The 19,024-nt window shown below is 38.0% G+C and overlaps 1 protein-coding gene across 1 annotated transcript; it reads right to left on the reverse strand.

The window, feature by feature from the left end:
• Positions 1–5,194: 5,194 nt before the first annotated feature.
• On the reverse strand, positions 5,195–11,918 carry LOC139116029 (zinc finger and BTB domain-containing protein 24-like). The gene is made up of 2 exons (XM_070678525.1): positions 11,800–11,918; positions 5,195–8,996 (listed from the first exon to the last, which is right to left on the reverse strand). The coding sequence occupies exon 2, from the start codon at positions 8,968–8,970 to the stop codon at positions 7,513–7,515; it is 1,458 nt and encodes a 485-aa protein (XP_070534626.1). The 5' UTR covers positions 8,971–8,996; positions 11,800–11,918; the 3' UTR covers positions 5,195–7,512.
• Between the last annotated feature and the right edge of the window lie 7,106 nt (positions 11,919–19,024).

Consider the following 19,024-nt stretch of genomic DNA (forward strand, 5'->3'; position numbering starts at 1 on the left):
TGTTCTACCGATCACGAACGTTGGGGTTTATCGTTCTAACCAAATAACTCGTAAGCTACTACCTATATGAGCTTTTCATAAAGTACAATTAGTTTTTTGCTCACGTGTTTACACACGTGAGCATATGTCGCAGCGATGTCTGTCTGTCTGTGTGTCTGTCTGTCTGTTTTTCTGTCTGTGTGCTCACTATCTCAAAAACTGCTCATCAGATCAGAATCAATCTGGTATATAGATTCAGTTTGCAAATGGCAAGAACTGATTAGTTTTTGGTGGGTGTGGCTTGCTTACTTTTTGCTCATTTGCATAATTAATGATTTTAGAAAAAACGGCTATACATTGAGAACGACTACACACAATTTGATGAGATTTGCTACAAATGTTGATCAAATCAAGATATATCACCTGTGCAAGTTATTAAGGGGTGACGTGAAAGATAATGACCAATTTGCATATTTAATGAAATCTACTAATTAGGCATATATATCTGAATTTACTCGATCAAAATTGACGAAACTTGGTAGGCATATTGAGGATACTATGATTTAACATTACTGAAAGTCAATCAGCATTTTTACTTCATCCAAATCCTAATTTGCATATTTAATGACCTTTTGAAATTAAGGATATATATTTGAATTTACATGACCAAAATTGATGAAACTTGCTATGTACATTAAAGATACTATGATAGAACATTATTAAATGTCATTAAGCATTTTTACTTCAGCCAATTCCTAATTTGCATATTTTATGAACTTTCCTAATTAGGGGTATTTATCTGAATTGACGAGACCACAGTTGACGAAACTGGCTATGCACATTAAAGATACTATGATAGAACATTATTGAAAGTCATTAAGCATTTGAACATTAGCCCATTTCTTATTTGCATATTTAATGAACTTTCACAATCAGGATAATTATCATATACCTATACCTTATCTGTATTGACTAGACCGAAGTTGACGAAACTTGCTATGTACATGAAGATACTATGATACAACGTTACTGAAAGTCATTAAGCATTTTTAGTTCATCCAGCTCCTAATTTGCATATTTAATGAATTTTTGAAATTAGGGATATATAGTTGAATTTACATGACCAAAATTGATGAAACTTGCTATGTACATTAAAGATACTATTATGTAGGCTAACATTATTGAAAGGCATTAAGCATTTTTGCTTCAGCCAATTCCTAATTTGTGTATTTAATGAACTTTCCTAATTAGGGATATATTCTTGGATTTATGGAAAAACATGCTATGTACATTGATGATTAATTCAGGTTATACCAATATTGATAGTCATTTCGCACATAAGTTTTCGTGTCAGCTAATTCATAGTTTGCATAGCTTTCAAAGTTTGGAATATACAGTTTGAAGGACTTGACCAAAGGCATGCAATTACACTTGCTATATAAAGTGGTGATACAATGACAGCAGTCAAAGGAATTAACTATTTCTATTTCAGCTAATTGCGTATTTGAATACTTAATGACCTATAAAGTTAATCTGTTGCAAACATATGGCAAAGGTTCAAATTTACACATAACTTCAATATATGAATGAAACACTTGAGCATTTACAGTTCATATCTGGTTATGATTTAAAAGTAGAGGAATCGATCCCAGGGATCGAGTTTGTTCTGGCCTGTAAGAGGATTATGAAGGTGTCATAGCCTTTTGTGTTCCATTGAAATTGTAATGTAGTAAGTAAATTTCCTGGCAAGACAAACTGGCGCCTGAACCACGACTTTAAGAAAGTTTAGCAGTAATGCATTTGTAAACAACTTGCTATACTTGTATTACATATCCATGCATACTCAGGTTTCTGCTCATCCATGCCATATATCCTATGCAGCAAAATGATTTGCAGCTTAGTTATTGACAATCTAGCGAAGCTTGGCCATAATTAACCGACATAGGCGGCAGCTCCAGGGACTATACGGAAGACACAGTCAACTGTCTCCAGGGTACATGGAAAAAATAATCTTAAAGCCTTGAAGCAATTTTTTTCAATATCCGATGGTACACAAATTGTTTCCATCCGATCACAGAGTAACATAAACAGAGTGGCAACACTTGCATGCCTTTTGTTCCATGGTCGTCTCGGTAGACTATTGGCTTTTCATATTAAAATGAGCTTAAAAGGTGTTAAACTTTTTGGAGGCTTGGTTTGTGGTTGATAATTACACGAGATTATGCGAAACATACGACGAGATGGCATCGTACTGCCCGTCGCGTAGCAACCATAGTTACTTTGTGAGCTCTCAGGCCAGAAACACTGCCTCACGCCAATCAAAACATAACACGCCAGCAGTTTCATAAACATGTCCTTTCTTGGCGCACGTGTAAAGACGGTATGACTGACCGTAAACCATTGAGTAAAACCAGACAGTATCGATAAAAACTTTCAAATTTGGTTCAAACACACTCATTATATATTCATAAAAATATTAGAGGAATTTTTGAAACGGTAAAACCCACTTTCCTGAAGCTCAAAACACTCCCGTTTTCGCCAGCACATCAATTCCGATCAGCACCACACGACAACAACAACACAAGCTTTGTCGAACATACTTTCGCTTAACAATTGGTGAAAATCCGAAAATTACCGAAGGGTGCATGGTCGGCACTCTTCGGAAAAGAGAGCCAAGAGCTTCGTGAGGCGAGGCAAACATGGATTGCTTACGTAACCGCTTCACGCCTTAAACAATAGCTGTTGCCACTCTGTCTGATATTACTCTGTTATCCGATGAATGGCCAGCAACAATTTTTTTTTCAAAAATTCTCCAGCCCCACCCCATAAATCAAATGTTACACCCCCTTACTTCACGCTTTCATACTTTCGTATTGGTCGATATCGCACATTCAACGCGCGATTGACTGTAAGTTTAAGCTAGTAGACTATAGGCATTGCTATGACTGCGTTTAGAAGGAAATGTAGAAGCTTTCCATAATATTTGTAGAATTTGATTTTAGCTATGACTGCAATTTTAAATGTAAACTTTGGGGTATGGGGTAAGTTTTGGTCATATTTCATGAAAACTATACTAGAAATTGCATGTTACATATATCATTATAAAGATTAGTAAATTATCTTTCTAATGATACCTGGCAAGTGAGGTTATATTCAAAAACAAGCTCAGCAGATGACAAAAATGCATGCAAATCTGCTACACTGTGATTTTGCGGTACCCTACAAAATATGACTGCCACAGCTCTAGAGTCCCAATATTTTTTCTGTTAAAAGTCTATTTCATATTTATGACATGTCCCATGTCCAATAAAACAGATTTCATTCAAAGCATTGCATTTTTTTATTATGCCAACCTAAAGAGGAATAAATTCCCTTTCTAATGATACCAAACAAGTGAGATTATGTTAAAAAATAAGCTCAGCACATGACTTACAAGAAAACAGATTTGACGAAAATGCATTTGGGTTGGAAAATGGTGATTTTGCGGTACCCTTCAAAACATGACCATAACAGCTATTGCATCCCTATATTTTTTCTGTTAAAATTCCATTTCGTATTCTAGGGATCCCGAGGCTTCTGAAAAATACAGGTTTGTTATCCTATACTGGGTGCACGTAGACCCCTCTAGCACACGGCCTATCATGACCAACTCGAACGGTGCCTAATACAGTAATTAAAAATCCACGACAAAAATTGAGTCGTACGACCGGTCGTGTAGCTCGATCATTAAAATCGTTGGTTCATTTTGGGCCACATATGCATTTTTGGGGAGTTTTTGTATTATTAAACAGTCGTCACATTATTTTTGCGACATTTCGACTGAACTTCAGCATTAAAGATCAGCTCGTTCTTTCCATTCGCCCAATCGCGACCGCGCAACTGGCCCGTACATTATTATCACGAGGCCGTCGAGTTTGTAGCACTTGCCCTCACTCTTTTACAACTCATTTTGTCCAGGGCCCTTGTGGAAGATTCAATGTTTCCGGTGTGTTTGTATGTATGTCGACCAATATTGTTTATTATATCATACCAGTATGATGGCGCAAATGCAGCGATCTGATTGGTTGAGACGCGAAAAGAACTGTGCTATATTGGCAATATACCACGGCTGGCACACGCGCGAGCTCTCGGCAAGAGCCAAAATCCCTTTTTTTAAGTTCTATGCGAGAATTTCCATATACTGTTATGATATTATAGCAATAAATCACATCCAGCGAAGATACACCGCAAGATTTTGACCAGTTCACGACATATATGCACTCGCTATCGCTCGTGCGTATATGTCGTGAACTGGTCAAAATCTTGTGGTATACCATCGCTGGGTATGCTTTTGCTTAATTGTATTTACATGCACGTTTAACGTGGACTAGCTCTTAGGATATAGTCCGAATGGTGATTTATCAGTGAACTTGAATCCGATAAATCGTCAAGGTGTGACAGGGCCGGCCCAAAGTAAATTTGAGTGGAAATTGCATACATCGGATATTTACCCATAAAGTATCGTCTAGTACCAGAGTTAAAGTCTGAAATGGCGGATATTTATCCGGTTAATATCGGTGATTTTGCAGACCCGGCGTACCGAGACAAGGTGCAAGTAAATCTAGTATCGTCTGGTATCGATATTAGTGCCCCGCAATGATTGCCGCGCGTGTCGTCGTCTGCGAGTGTACTGCAGGAGGTGCTTTTTCAATTTTTGTTGTCTAAAATATCTCAAAATCAGACGGCGATCAATAAAACCAAGAGCAACAATACAAAACGAAAGGAATGTGAGTTTTGAATATCAAGTCTATGGCGAAGCGAGCGTGAAAATCGCTCTCGGAAAAGGTTTACGGGAAAAGTGGCAGTTTCACGTAGAAAACGACTGCCAAACGACAAGAGAACGTGTGGCATCATCCGAACATGATGAGAGCGCGCAGAAAGTGATGACGTATCCGTTCCCGTATGAAATCTTAACCTCTCTATTAGTCCCGAAATCGCCACAATTGCTCTGGTTAAATCCGGCAATATACATATAGTAGGCCGACTCAGCACTGTCAAGATACGAACCACATTGTGTAGTATCATCTTCTATCGATATTAGAGTCCCGAAATCCCTTATAAAACAATCATCCTTGAAAGATGCAGAGCATAACTTTGTGTCTTTGACAGTTTTTAACATTTTAGGCCCTGTTACCTCGCTCAACTTTCTTTAGCCATCGTCTTCGACAAAGTTGTTCTGTGAGAAAACGGTAAAACCTGACTGTTTTTGTTCTTCCTTGAGTCATTTTTGCACCCAACTGCACAACAGTTAATCATTTTCCATGCTACTGAGCATTAACAAGTTGTAACGTGCTGAAATGCACTACCACAGTCAACAGTCACGACATATGTGTACGAGCAATAGTGAGCGCATATATGGATATGAAGTGAACTGGTCAAAACCAAGTGGTATACTGTCGCAGGGTGTGATTTATTGCTATATCATAACAGTATAAGTCAGGAAAAAAAGGATTTTTGCTCAAGCTAAGAACTCGGGCATGTGCAAGCTGTGGTATATCGCCAATATACCACAGTTCTTTTCATCCTATCACTGTATTTGCACTATCAATATACTTGTATGATAATACAGCATATAACCAAGACAGTCTATGGTATAACATGGAGTACAATCTGTTGTACTTTTCAATCCACTGAAATACAAATCGTATAATGCAAACCAGTCTATTGAATAGTCTCTAAGCAAAAGAAACTTGTGCATGCTTCTATAGCACACCTGAAAATTGAATTTCTCGTGCTCCAATGACATTTTCATCGCGGCACATAATGGCCAAAATTGAATGACTTTTGGAATAGTGCATCCTTGATGAAACACTGCTACATCACTTCTTTCAAATATTTTGTTGACACCAGAGTTGTCAAACATAGGACAGCAAGTCTTGTCACTTACATGTAATGCCTCAAACAGCTAATGCACATTAATACTACTTATTGTGAACCAGTAAATGTCTCTTTACTTTTGCAGTTGTTTTAAATCCTTTACCACACACGTGGCAAAGATGAGGTTTTTCTGATGAATGGACATACTGCCGATGACTGTTTAAACTTTGTTTACATTTGAATGATTTTCCACAGAGTTCACATTGATAAGGCCGTTCACCTGTGTGAACACGTTTGTGAATGGCCATGTAGTTTTTTTCAGGAAAGGATTTCCCACAGATATCACACAAATACAGTTTTATCTTTGCATGTACTCTTTGGTGTGTCAAGAGATTACCTTTCTGTGTAAATGTCTTATCACATTCAGAGCAAGACCAGGGTTTCAAAGTAGTGTCACCACTGTGGTATACTACCTGGTGTTTTTCAGCTGAGTTTTTAGACTTGAAAGACTTTTGACAAACAGGACAACTGTATGGTTTGATACTTGAATGAGCATGGAGGTGATTTTTTAGGCTATCTTTTCTATAGAAAACTTTACCGCATTCTTCACAAGGATAGGGCTTCTCATACTTGTGGCGTTTCACATGCCCATCTAAGCTTTCCTTCCTTCCAAAAGTTTTGCCACACACATCACACGAATAAAATGCTTCCTTGTCATGTATGTTGTGATGCTGTTTTAAGAGTTCTCTGTTTTCAAACACACTCCAACATTCCTTACAACTCAATGACTCTTGTGAATGCATTTTCTTTTTATGCCTAAAAAGCTTAAGCTTATTGTCAAAAGATACTTTGCAATCTACACAGGTGTGATCCTTCAGCTTATGCACTTTCTGTCTGTGCTGATACAGTTCATCTTTTGTGGGGAATACTTCATTACACAATTTACACTGCTCCACGGCTCCATGTATCTTTGATCTGTGTTGTCTTAAACTCAAAGTTCCATTGAAATTCTCATCACATTCTGGGCATTTGTAGATTTTCTCAGTGCTGTGGGATGTTTCTTCATGTTTTAACAAGTCAATATAATGGGCAAACTTAACATTACACACATGGCATTTGAATGGTGTCTTCCTTTCATGCATGTTCATGTGTTCAACATAGCTGCCCTGCAAATGGAAAACTTTGTTGCAGATTTTACACTCAATGAATTTCTCTAATCTGTGCCTCTTCATGTGGCCTTCATAGCTTTCCCTCCGGCCAAACCATTTCTTACATTTCTCACACTGATACTTTAAATCTTGATCATGTGTCTCTCTGTGCTCCTTCAATGATTTGTAATCATCAAATGCTGCACTACATTCTCCACAGTTCCAAACCTTTCTTTCATGTATCCTATATCTGTGCTGCTTTAATAATTTCTTTTCATAAAATGATTTTTTGCAAATCTCACACTGGTGCTGATTTGGGTGTTTGTCCTTCATATGTTTCCTCAGCTGAAGTTTTGAGAAGAGAGTTTCCTTGCATACAGGACAGCAGTGTTCATCATGCCCTGAGCTACGTGTATGCTTGGCAACTTGGTGATGTCTTAAAAGACTACGGCTTGAAAATCTCACTTTGCACACTCTGCATGACAGATACAACCCCCAATCGAACCATGAACCTTTTCCTTATGAAGTTTCAGTATACTATGTAGCTTGAAATCTTTCTTGCAGACATCACATGATGCAGAATCTGTCCTCTCCATGTATTGGTTGATTGTTCAGTGGAAATTTCTTGTGGACCAATGCTAGATGTTGTACCATGCTCTTTTGTCTGCTGTAGACTTTGACAAGGCACTGAAAGATGGTCTCGCAGAAGACCTTTGCTTCCAAATTCAAAGTTGCGTGCAGTACACAAATATTTGTGTTTCTCATCGCAGTTACTGCTACTATGATCTTGAATTTTATCACCATGCTCTTGATTTCTGTGTTTCTGCAGCAGGTGATTCCTTGGAAAACTTTCGCCACAAAATTCACACTTGAATGATACCTCTTTCACTTTGATGACCTTTGACTTTTCCTCTTCAACATGTTCATTCTGGTCTGTTTGAAATGTGGTTTCTTGGGCCACAGCATCAGCATGATTAATATTGTTACCAATGTCATTGTGTGTCTCCCCTGATAAACTAGAATCGTCCTTAATGTGATTTCCTGATACATTCATATCTGCAACAGAGTTACCTGTTTCAAAAAGGTGAGGCTGGTTTACACTTGCAGAGTTCATGGGTTTTTCTACATAAGCCATGTTGCTACTACCTTTGTTCCCACAAATAACCACGCTATTGCTTCCTGTGAAGAGTTCTGGAACAACTGCACCATTCTGGTCTTCATTTTCTATCTTACATTCATTTTCTCTGATATCAGTCTCTGTATTTACATTGCTCATTTCATTTTCTTCACTGGTTGTATCCTCCTCATAGGGGTCATCATTGTCATCATTCGCATCACTACCACTATCAAATACATCAGCATCATTACTGTCTACAGTGATATTTCTGTCTTCATCATGTGTATATTTCAACGACTTACTGGCATCAATATTGCTTCCACATTTCAGCCTTTGTCTAGTGTCTACCACTATTTGGTCAGCTTCACTTGTATGTTGTTGCATTTTTGGTCCACTCGCCAATTCATTTCCCTTACAGCTAGTTGGTAATGTGTATACGGCCTTGTCAGGACAATCAGATGCATTGTATAACTCCTGAAACTCTGCACAGCCTGTAGCAAGCTCTTCAAATTTCAGTTCATTCGATACTTTCAGCAATTGCTCAACATTATGCATGGTAATGGTTACCTGACCAGTGTACATAAAGTCTAGCAGATCTTTCACAGTATTGGCATCCAAAACAGCAAAGCATTCCCTGATTTTGTTCTTGTGTGCATCTGAAGTAAGAACTGAGTTGAACATTGGACTGCAGCATGCTAAGACTGCCTGGTGACAAGCAAAGTGCTGCCCCTGGACACAAAACTCAACATCTGTTAACAGAGACTGTTTTCTGAATTCATTCAGTCTTTTCAGAATTGATGAAGATAGGTTCTCTACACTGTAATCCATTTTCATCTGTCTTGTTGTCATGGTAACACAGAATACTGGCATGCCAACTTGGATGTTGTGATTTTGACCTAGAAAATATCAAAGAATGTTCAGGAGTTATAATAGTGTTTATTACCTTGCAGCACTGCAAAGAAGCATTCACAATTGGCAACGTTCTCCAGAGGTGAAATTTTGGGGTGGGCCACCCTTTTGTTGTTGGAATAAGCTTGTCTTATGTTAATAAGTGAACACAAGAATACATTAATGACACAAATCCTGCTGATGTGATGTGATGGGAGTCTATTGTGGATAATTTAATAATAACGGTTAAGATTTAGCCAACCAATTGGATAACAGCTTCAAAGATGCTGAATATTTAGCCAAAAAATATATATGCAAATTAAATAAATTGACTGCCCTCTGTTTTTTAAAGCTTTAGAGAACACTTATTAGAATGCAAAAACTTTCATCATTTTTTACTTTCAATTTGATGATTATCTGAATTCGTCAAGGTTGGCATGTCCAAACTGTACAACTTTTAGTACAGTCAAATACACTCAGACACTGGCGCCGCACATTGCCCTCTGCTGTGAGTGAAGCGATACACTATCCACCAAGGGACTGGTCAGTTTCTTCGGCCTGGGGGGGCCGGTGGATTATTTTTTGCCGACGTCAAAAAGTGGCTGACCCCCCCTATTCCAAATTTTGAAAACAGGGTGACCCCCCCCTATTCCAAATTTCTAAAACAGGGTGACCCCCCCCCCCCCCGGCGCGCGACATAGGTAAAACAAAAGGTGGACATATATATATATATATATATATATATATATTAAATAGTCATTCTATGTTTTAATGAAATTGTTACATGTCAGTTGTAAGATAGGAATTTCAAAGTGTCAATCTTAAAGTTTGAATACAGTATATTTTGAATGAGCTGTATTTTGAATGAGCTGTGAATGTATTTCACACTTTGTTTGCTTAACCAGATGCCCTGAACTGTTGTACAGAAATGGATGTAAATCATTAATATCAAAGAGGAAAAAGCAGTGAATCAAAAACTTTGATGGGTGTTAAGACTTGCCAACCATCCAATAAATCTCCTGAGGAGCCATAGAGAGCTTTTTTAGCCAAATCTGATGTGTACAGTGTCTGAGAGGACCTTTTCTTGTAACATTGAAACCATAAAAGCACAGCTAATAATGACAAAAACTGCCCTTTTTAACTGTTATATTATTCATAAAAAAGCATCTTCCTACAGAAAACCTGTGACACAAAGGAAAATAATTGCATCAATGAGAAGGAAAGACATCTTGTCATTTTTTCTATCTCTAAAATAAGTCACTGTATCAAATATATATCGTGAAATATTTGTGCATGTTGCTTTCTCATACTGAATTCTCATAGAGAGAACAGAAAAGTATCAGGAATTTGTCTTGCTTATCATATGAAATGCTGATTACTAATGGTACACTTTCACTTCGCAAACATCAAGATATCTCTGATTTATTAAAGTATGGCGCCCAAAGGGCGCGCCGAAAAATATGACACATCCCGATATCTCTGATATATATGCCTTGTATATTAAAGTCATGCACCTGAAGGGCATGCTAAAAAATGTCTGATATATTAAAGTAATGAGCTTGAAGAGCACGCTGAAAAATATTAAACATACAGATATCTCTGATGTATGTATGCTTGATATGTTAAAGTTGGGCGTGCTGAAAAATATGACTGATTATTAAAGTTACGCGCCCGAAGGGCCACCGACAAATACAACTGAATGATGAAATTTGTGGCTGACACTAGCATTTTAGGCAATGATGAACCTGTGTCAAAATTCAAAAACACACTGACCCCCCCTATTGGGCATTTCAAAAACATGCTGACCCCCCCTATCACCAAAGTCAAAAACAGGGTGACCCCCCCCCCCATGAATCCACCCCCCCCCCCCCAGGCTAAGAAACTGACCAGTCCCTAATGTCCTCGTGCATCATTTGTAGCATTTTTGTAATAACCTCATAATGTAATTATGACTGTTTGATAGTATTGATGTGCCATTTTTCTCTTTTCCGAAATTTTGGCTATGTGGTATGACCCAAGTCTGGTGAGAGTTTGTGAAACTTTATAACTATTGTCTGCACATGCACGGTCCCTCTATCCACAGGTCTGGAAATGCGGCTGATTTGTCTGCGACACTCTGTTATATCATGGAGGTAGCAGAGACTACCTGCATGGTTATGTTAACACACTGCTGATTGGTTCAACTATACTTAACCAGTGACGTCTTGCCATGACCTTTGTTTTGGCCGTTGATTAGCCAATCAGTAGTGGAATAAATTACATCATATGGTAGAATCATTCTGCAGGCCGCATTTCACTGCTCTTGGTCTCAAAACATGACCGATTTCTTCAAGACGACGCGAGTAACACATTCATCGGCGTGATTTTTGAGGAGATGGTTAAATTTGTGATCCAACTAGGTATATGGGAGTGTAGTTCTGAATGTTTTGTGCGAGCGCACAGCGTTGACAAATCGGGTGGTGTGTTTTTTGAGTGATTGTGTTGCACACCTTGTGAGTATTTAGGTTACAGTGGCGGGCATATGCCTGCAGGGATACGACTTGGGCCCAAGAACGCTGAATTTCGGCAGTAATTTGGCTTTTTACGTCCCAAGTCCCAAAATGGATTTGAAGTCACCGACCCTACGTACGGGTCTTTGCAGGGCTGTGGTGAGCGGGGCGATTAGCAGTAGCGGAACACACAGCATCGTACGCAGGGCTAGCACTATCAGTGGTGAGCGACCGTGTTCAGCAAAATCGTAACGGTCACGTATAGATTTCAGCTGCTGTGTTGTTCAAATTGCACACATTTTACAAAAGCTAAGGGACTTACCCAAGATATTCGACGGACGTTTAACTTTTCAAGTTGCTTCCAATCTAGTGATCACGCGTGTTGCAGTATATATACTAGCATCAACAAAATCTGTCATGATCCTGAGAGCTGACCTTTGACACCGAATAACGCCATCAACGTCACACTTAGACATTAGGGTCAGCATAAGTGCAATGATGCATTATGCCACAGGTACTTCAGGCGCTATTCGTCCAGAAGTTATGAATGTGGTCAATAAATGTAATTTATTAACTTTTTCATTATACAAGCCTTACCTGTGTCTCATGTGTACCTATTACTTTACCATATATAGCTATCTCAGTATAGTATTTCAAAGAAAACAGTGCCTGCATGGGTAGTGCTGTCACGCTATTTTGCGTACGATTATGAACAAAGTGAGTGTTCAGAATTTACTTCCAGGTGCAATTAAAGATTTGCCCAGAAGTTCTGATCTATAGAATTAAGCGTGACTGTCAAACATATCTGGTGAAAAATTTACAATATATTTTCTAGCTCCTACCACAGGCGGCCCAAAATCTATTACTGAATTTTTCTCACTGTTTTCTCTATCATTTTCTCTCCTTTTCTTCATGCTCTGACAGATCGGAGTAAATAAAATAAATGTTATATAACCTGCCCTATCCTCTGTGACTCTTTATTTATTTTACACCTCATTACAAGGACGTATAACTCTCATACACACATGTTGTAATTAATTAGTCAGCACAACCATAGACCCTCGAATTCTTCTCAAAGTAGTTGTAACACTTTTCTTTCTAAAAATGGACTTGCGGGTAATCCGAAATAACTTGTAATCCGAAAAACATTATTACCATATACACGCATGTAGTGTTTATGAACCGGACGTTGTGCAGTCGATCAGGTCCAGCTTCATTCCGTCCCAAACCATTAATTATTCCAAGCAGGATCGCACGCTGCTAATCCCATAGACCCTTTGTTCTCTATCGCAGTTGCCTGTCCCGTTTTTTCTCGAGGGTCTATGACACAACTAATTATGCTAATCCGTGGACTTATCAGGGATTTTACCGGTTGGTCCATAGACCCTCGAGAAAAACGAGAGTCTATGGTAGGTCAACATAGCGACAGACAGGAAAGGTTCCTTTTTTATTTACATCTCTATCTTTCCAATGTTGACCAACCTCTGATAAGTCCACGGATTAGCATAATTAGTTGTGTTGACTAATTAATTACAACATGTGTGTATGAGAGATATACGTCCTTTAATGGGGTGTAAAATAAATAAAGAGGCTAGGTTAGGTTATATAACCATTTATTTTATTTACTCCGATCAGTCAGAGCAACGAGGCGAAACAAAACATCGGTCTAAACTGACAACACAATTAAAACACGACATGTAATCTACCTATCTGACGATCGCTTTTATAGAGTAATAGGTACCAAACATATTTGATGTGTTCTCATATTTATTGTAATATTGCTCTGCATCCCTGCATCGAGCATTTGAGCATTTAACCTCTGAGAAGATACTTGAATCATAGACCTTAAAAACGGAACCGTTTTTAAAGTCTATGCTTGAATGAGTTTTGATATATATATATATATATATATATATATATATATATATATATATATATATATATATATATATATATATATATATATATATATATATATATATATATATATATATGGTATTAAAGGCCACCGGCCCTTATACAATTCATGAAAATAAATAGTCATAACAGACAACATTTGGGAGGGGAAGAATACTTGCAGGCTATTTACAGCACATCTCAAGTACACAAAAGGGACATTCATTACATATTTTGTAACAAATTCTCTCTCTTTTTAAAGCTATAAAACAGGAATTTTGACAGGCTTAACAGAGTATCACGAATTTGTGAACGCATGAGTAATGTAAATGTTGCTATTGTCGGTAAATCATAGTCAAAGCACGGTAAAATTTCCTTTCTCATTTTTGTGATATACAGGGCAAACGAGCTTTTTATGGCCACTAAATTGTAACTCTGAAATGTTTTGTTAGATCATTAATAAATGAGCACTCTATTGTTCGTCAACATTGTGATCAAATTGTCAGACTGCCTATGTATGTAAGCGTGCATGTATATATTGGGGGGGCATGGAGAAAACCCACAAAGCATGAGGGGGGACCACAAATTTTCTCCATAATTTACCAGGGGGCCGTGGAAAAAATCACCAGGAAAATAGAAAATCCTCCACTGTGACCCCCCCTTCCGGAAGTAAACTCTGAACTCTTCCTAAATATCAGTTTCCAGAGGGTTGTTTACGTAAGCAGAGATACAAGTTGTGAAATATGACTTTATTATTAATAATCATACTTTATCAATAATCATAATTATAACAACTGAGGTTTCCAGACGGTATTTACACAAAATAGACGACATTGTTTGTAAAAAATGGTTTTAATATTATGTAATATTGATGTTGATAATTTATTAATATTCATTTTTTATAATAATAGGAAAAATAATCACTAATCATGCCTAATCGACCTGGGCGAGCAATGGAAATATTTGCGTGTGGTATATTCACCGTGGTATTTAACGAAGAACTTGATTGAGAGGTCTGCAGTCGCCTCAATATCACTGCCGGGGAAAATGGAACTCGAAAAGGTCGTCACCACGGATTACATCCACAATTTGGTTAAACAAGGGACTTCTTACGGTAAAATCAGTAATTTGTTAGCTGCCCAATATCCAAACATGAGGGGATATTACAATATAGCAAAGGTTAATGGCTAGTTCCCTAACTGTCCAGTAAAAAAACACACTATTGGTGGAACAGTGGAGCCCTGTTCGTAATTCGATTTTCGAAAACCGAATTACGAAATTCAGTTTCAACACCCAAGATTCACTCGACATTTTAGAACGTGAGTGCACTACGCATATCATTAGCACCTCATTGTCGGCTACGTGGACTGTGTGCCTATTTTTCGAGTCTTTACCTTTAATCAAACTCTGACTGACCTGCTATATTTTATTCCCAACACTTTATTCATCTAAAGTTGAAATTTTCTGCACCGCTATATATAATCTCACCACTGTATAAGTATAACCAGCTAAAATAGAAGAAAAGCGAAGCATAAGCTTAATGTAAGTCCATACCTATCGTTGTCCAGTGGATCAGTTATGGGCCGTCGTCGTACGCAGAGAGCACGTATCTTTCATATAGTTATTTTCGCAGAGCATAAATACAAAATCTTTGCTAGTGTTTTCTAACTATACATTTGACTTGTATGAATCAACCTAATATAGCAAAAATTGGCAGTTTCGGAGCCTATTCTGATCCGTGAAGACTACCAAGTTATGATATTTGACGTCGATAGAATGTTCAAATGTGAATTTGGATTGTCGGGTGCAGGGTGTTGCACTCCTAGACAAATGCTAAAAGTTCACGTGTTATTCCTGTGTAAATGTTTCCATAGGAATATTTGATCCGAGTGGAGGTTTAATATTATGTTCTCCAGCTCATGGAAATTAACGATAGTTCTCTCTAATAGGCTGGTGAGCCCATTCTGCCTCAGCAGATGTGTTTATAGTACTGGTATTCTCCGATGAATTCAATTATATTGTGTTTGCGAATAATCGACAGTAAGGCTTTCATGCAGGTTTTTAAAGGTTTTTACATCGTTAGTGTTGGGTGGTGCTATTTTAGAGTCCATCGCCACGAGCTATGTTTATAGCTTTCGTTTGTGACATATTTGTGTACATTGATACCACATCTAATGTAATTTGAATATGGTTTTCTGTTATTGTTATTGATTTTAGCTTTTTAAAGTAGCCTTTCGTGTCCTTGACATTTCTGATTGCCTTTTGACCATTGTTTTTATGAAATAGCCTAGAAATTCCAATATTTGGGTTTTTTGGCTTGAAACAGCCGCTAATAATATACCATATATAAAGATTGTTCCTGCTTGTGGGGTTTTGTGTATTATGGTAGAATATACCATACCATCGTGCTGTGCAGATAATTTTGGTTGAGTGATAAAGGGAACTGCAAGTTGCCTCCGCAATGATTTTCTTACATGTTTTCAAGGTTTTCCCCATGTTCATCGCATGGCTTATGTCGCCCTATAATGCTTCATAGTAATAGTTTGCATTTGGAAGCTCTTTTACTTTCATTAATGTTATCTATCGCATTCACAATTTCTATGCCTCTTCCTTTGTCGACTCGAGAGCTTTATTTTGTTTTTGGACAGACCGTTCAGAGGAGTCTTTTCTGCTAGGAGTCACGTTGTTTCTGATGCGGATTTCAAAAGGATGATCTTAGTTGCTTCCAGATAGTTTTCCAGTTTGGGGTTATCTATTGTGAGTGATATCCACGTGGACTTATTTTTGAACGGATGTCTGATTGATACGACCATGATACGATGCAATCTTATGATGCGCATTAATTAGTTGATATCTCTTAATGACTATTTCTGTTTGGGCATTTTGGAGTGGGAATATTCCTTTCCAGAAAAGCCTATCATGACATATAAAAGGAATAAAAACATAAGAGACATCCTTGTTCGCGCAAAAATCAAACTTGAGGGCAGTTTAAATGAACGGTCTGAGCCGGCAGCAATCCACGCAACAGATCACAACATAACGATTCTAGCATGTCTAGCTACCATCAAACTAGCTAGACATGCGGGGATACCAAATCATTCGAGCGACTGATGAAGGAACCCTACTTTGGTCATGAACACCGTTAAAACGAATCACACAAACATAAAACTGTTTTTCCGGGGACCCAGATCACATGACGAGGGTCAAAGCACTATCAATTTATTGGTCTCTTACCATGTTTGCCGTTGTCATGAAACCAAATTGATCTACTCTCCATACCATATCACTAAGAAAGGTAGAAATGATGTGTGAAGTTACCTTCATTTCCTGTTTTTATACTGTATCTACTTTCCAAGGGAAGGGAAAGAAATCTGCATGGTACACATGGAACGCCTTTGAGGATATTTCTTACACCTTTAGAACACTCACTCAACTACCGGCATCGAATATGTGTATGATAGATCGAGTACAGATATACTAATAAATGTGAATGATGCAAGATTGAACCTATTTGCAAGCAACAACGATCACACAATTTAATCTCTCCAATTCAGTTGACACAACATGCAAAACCTGTTGTATATCAGACAGGCCATTTATGGGGACAGCTACTGTATAATATGCCCAATAGACCTACATCAAGAGACTGGGGATGGGAATAATGAGGTGACACTTGGTGCGTCTACTGAACATGTCAGGAGAAGCTATTCGAATTTCTGATTGCGAAATTGTCAAGAGTTGAAAAAATGTGGCTATTAATAGAGAATGTGCCGGTAGTGGTGGCTGTTATCGCGGTGGTCTGATTTGCACAGTACCGTACTTTGAAGTTGTTCCTGCCTAAACTAATATCATGTTGATCTTGACAAAATAAAGTTTTAGTATTTGGTCTGAAAAAGTACACAAGAGTTCTTTAAATAGGCCATAGTTCCATGAGTGCGAAATAAAATAGTTAAAGGCGCCCTTCTCAATCCCAGGTTCTCGCATTAGCGAATGTGTCAACAGCCCATTAACAGTTTGTCATTCTTTTGTTTTCCATTGAATATTTTATCAAGTAAATAATATTTATATTAGATAAATCTGATAATTAAGTGGGGGCTTTAAACTTTGTATATTTTCGATTTATAGATGAACGGATTACAAAATGTACGTTTAAAACCTGATAGAACAGTCTCGGGCAAGTTGACACAAAATTCAGTTAAATCGGTAATGAATTATGCATTTTATGCAATAAAATATGGTACATGGATTTGCTTAGAAACCGATATTGGAAATGGCCACCATACGGCCGTCATCAAGGCAAAATCACAAAATATGCATTTTAAACCTGCAAGAACAGTTTCAGGCACTTATATAAGATGTCACAAAAACACACTTAAACGGGAAGTTACCGGTACAGGACCCTGGGCGCACAATTGGAGGATTACTGATGACGCAGTCATTTGTATACACACGGTCCCTTCACAAAAGAGGGACCGTGGTATACACTGGACGGCAGTTTTTGAGTTCTCATAGCGTCGCTTTGACCGTATCAAAGATTTGATCATGATGGGCACTTTCGTGACATATATGCAAAGAGCGGTCGAGTGGGTGTGCAGGGAACACATTTTGAAATATATGCATTCTCCGACAAAAAACGGAACATTTCTTCAGTTTATTTTTTACTTAAGTTTAGTCGCTATATTTTCACAGACATCGCATGCAAGATTCAATGACAATGAACGCCTGAAACATGACAAAATTATGGGATTCTAAGACCAAACATGGCACGTCTGATCAGTAGCATGGCTTTTTCACATTCCACAGATTTACGATAATCCGGCTTTTATAGGGGTAGTTTCTGTTTAAACAGTAATAACTTTGCTTTTAAGCCTTAAAATATAGTATATGGATTTGCTTGGAACCATATGCAACTGCCATCTTGAATGACAAAGTCAAAAACGTACGTATACCTTTAAAACATGCAATAGTTGTCTCAGGCACATAGAAACATACAATTTAATAAAAAACATTTGAATAAATAATAAATTGTACATTTATGCCTTCAACTGTATATGGATTTGCAAGGAAGCCATATTCGAAATGGTCGCCATGCGGCTGCCATCCTGGACGGACAAATCACAAAGTATGCCGTAAGACCTGAAAAAACAGCTTCAGGTACATAAAACCATACAATTTGACACAGAAACCACTAAAATTGGTGATAAATTGTGCTTTTTATACCTTAAAATATTTCTACATTCAGCACCCATATTGGACTTTCTGGTGGCTAGCATCGTTTTTTGCTCACGTGTGAACACGTGAGCATATGTCGCAGCGATGTCTGTCTGTCTGTCTGTCTGTCTGTGTGTCTGTCTGTCTGTCTGTCTGTCTGTCTGTCTGTTGGTCCATTTTCTCAAAAACGGCTGAACGTATTTCAGTCAAATTTGGTAGACATCTTCAGAATTCAAATGGCTAGAACTGAAAAGGTTTTGGTGGGCGTGGCTTGGATATTAATGAAGTTATGAAAGTTTTAATTTTTCTGTTACGCCGCGTATGACAAGTGAAAACAATCGACTGTTTGAGGGCGCTGTGAAATGTGCTTGTCCAGGTTGGCTACAGCTGGATAGCTCTGGTTTCAACCACGGTCCCTCCGTGTTTCAACCTCGTATTGA

This window comes from Ptychodera flava, chromosome 17 (genome assembly GCF_041260155.1).
Source record: "Ptychodera flava strain L36383 chromosome 17, AS_Pfla_20210202, whole genome shotgun sequence".
NCBI classification, from domain to species: domain Eukaryota; kingdom Metazoa; phylum Hemichordata; class Enteropneusta; family Ptychoderidae; genus Ptychodera; species Ptychodera flava.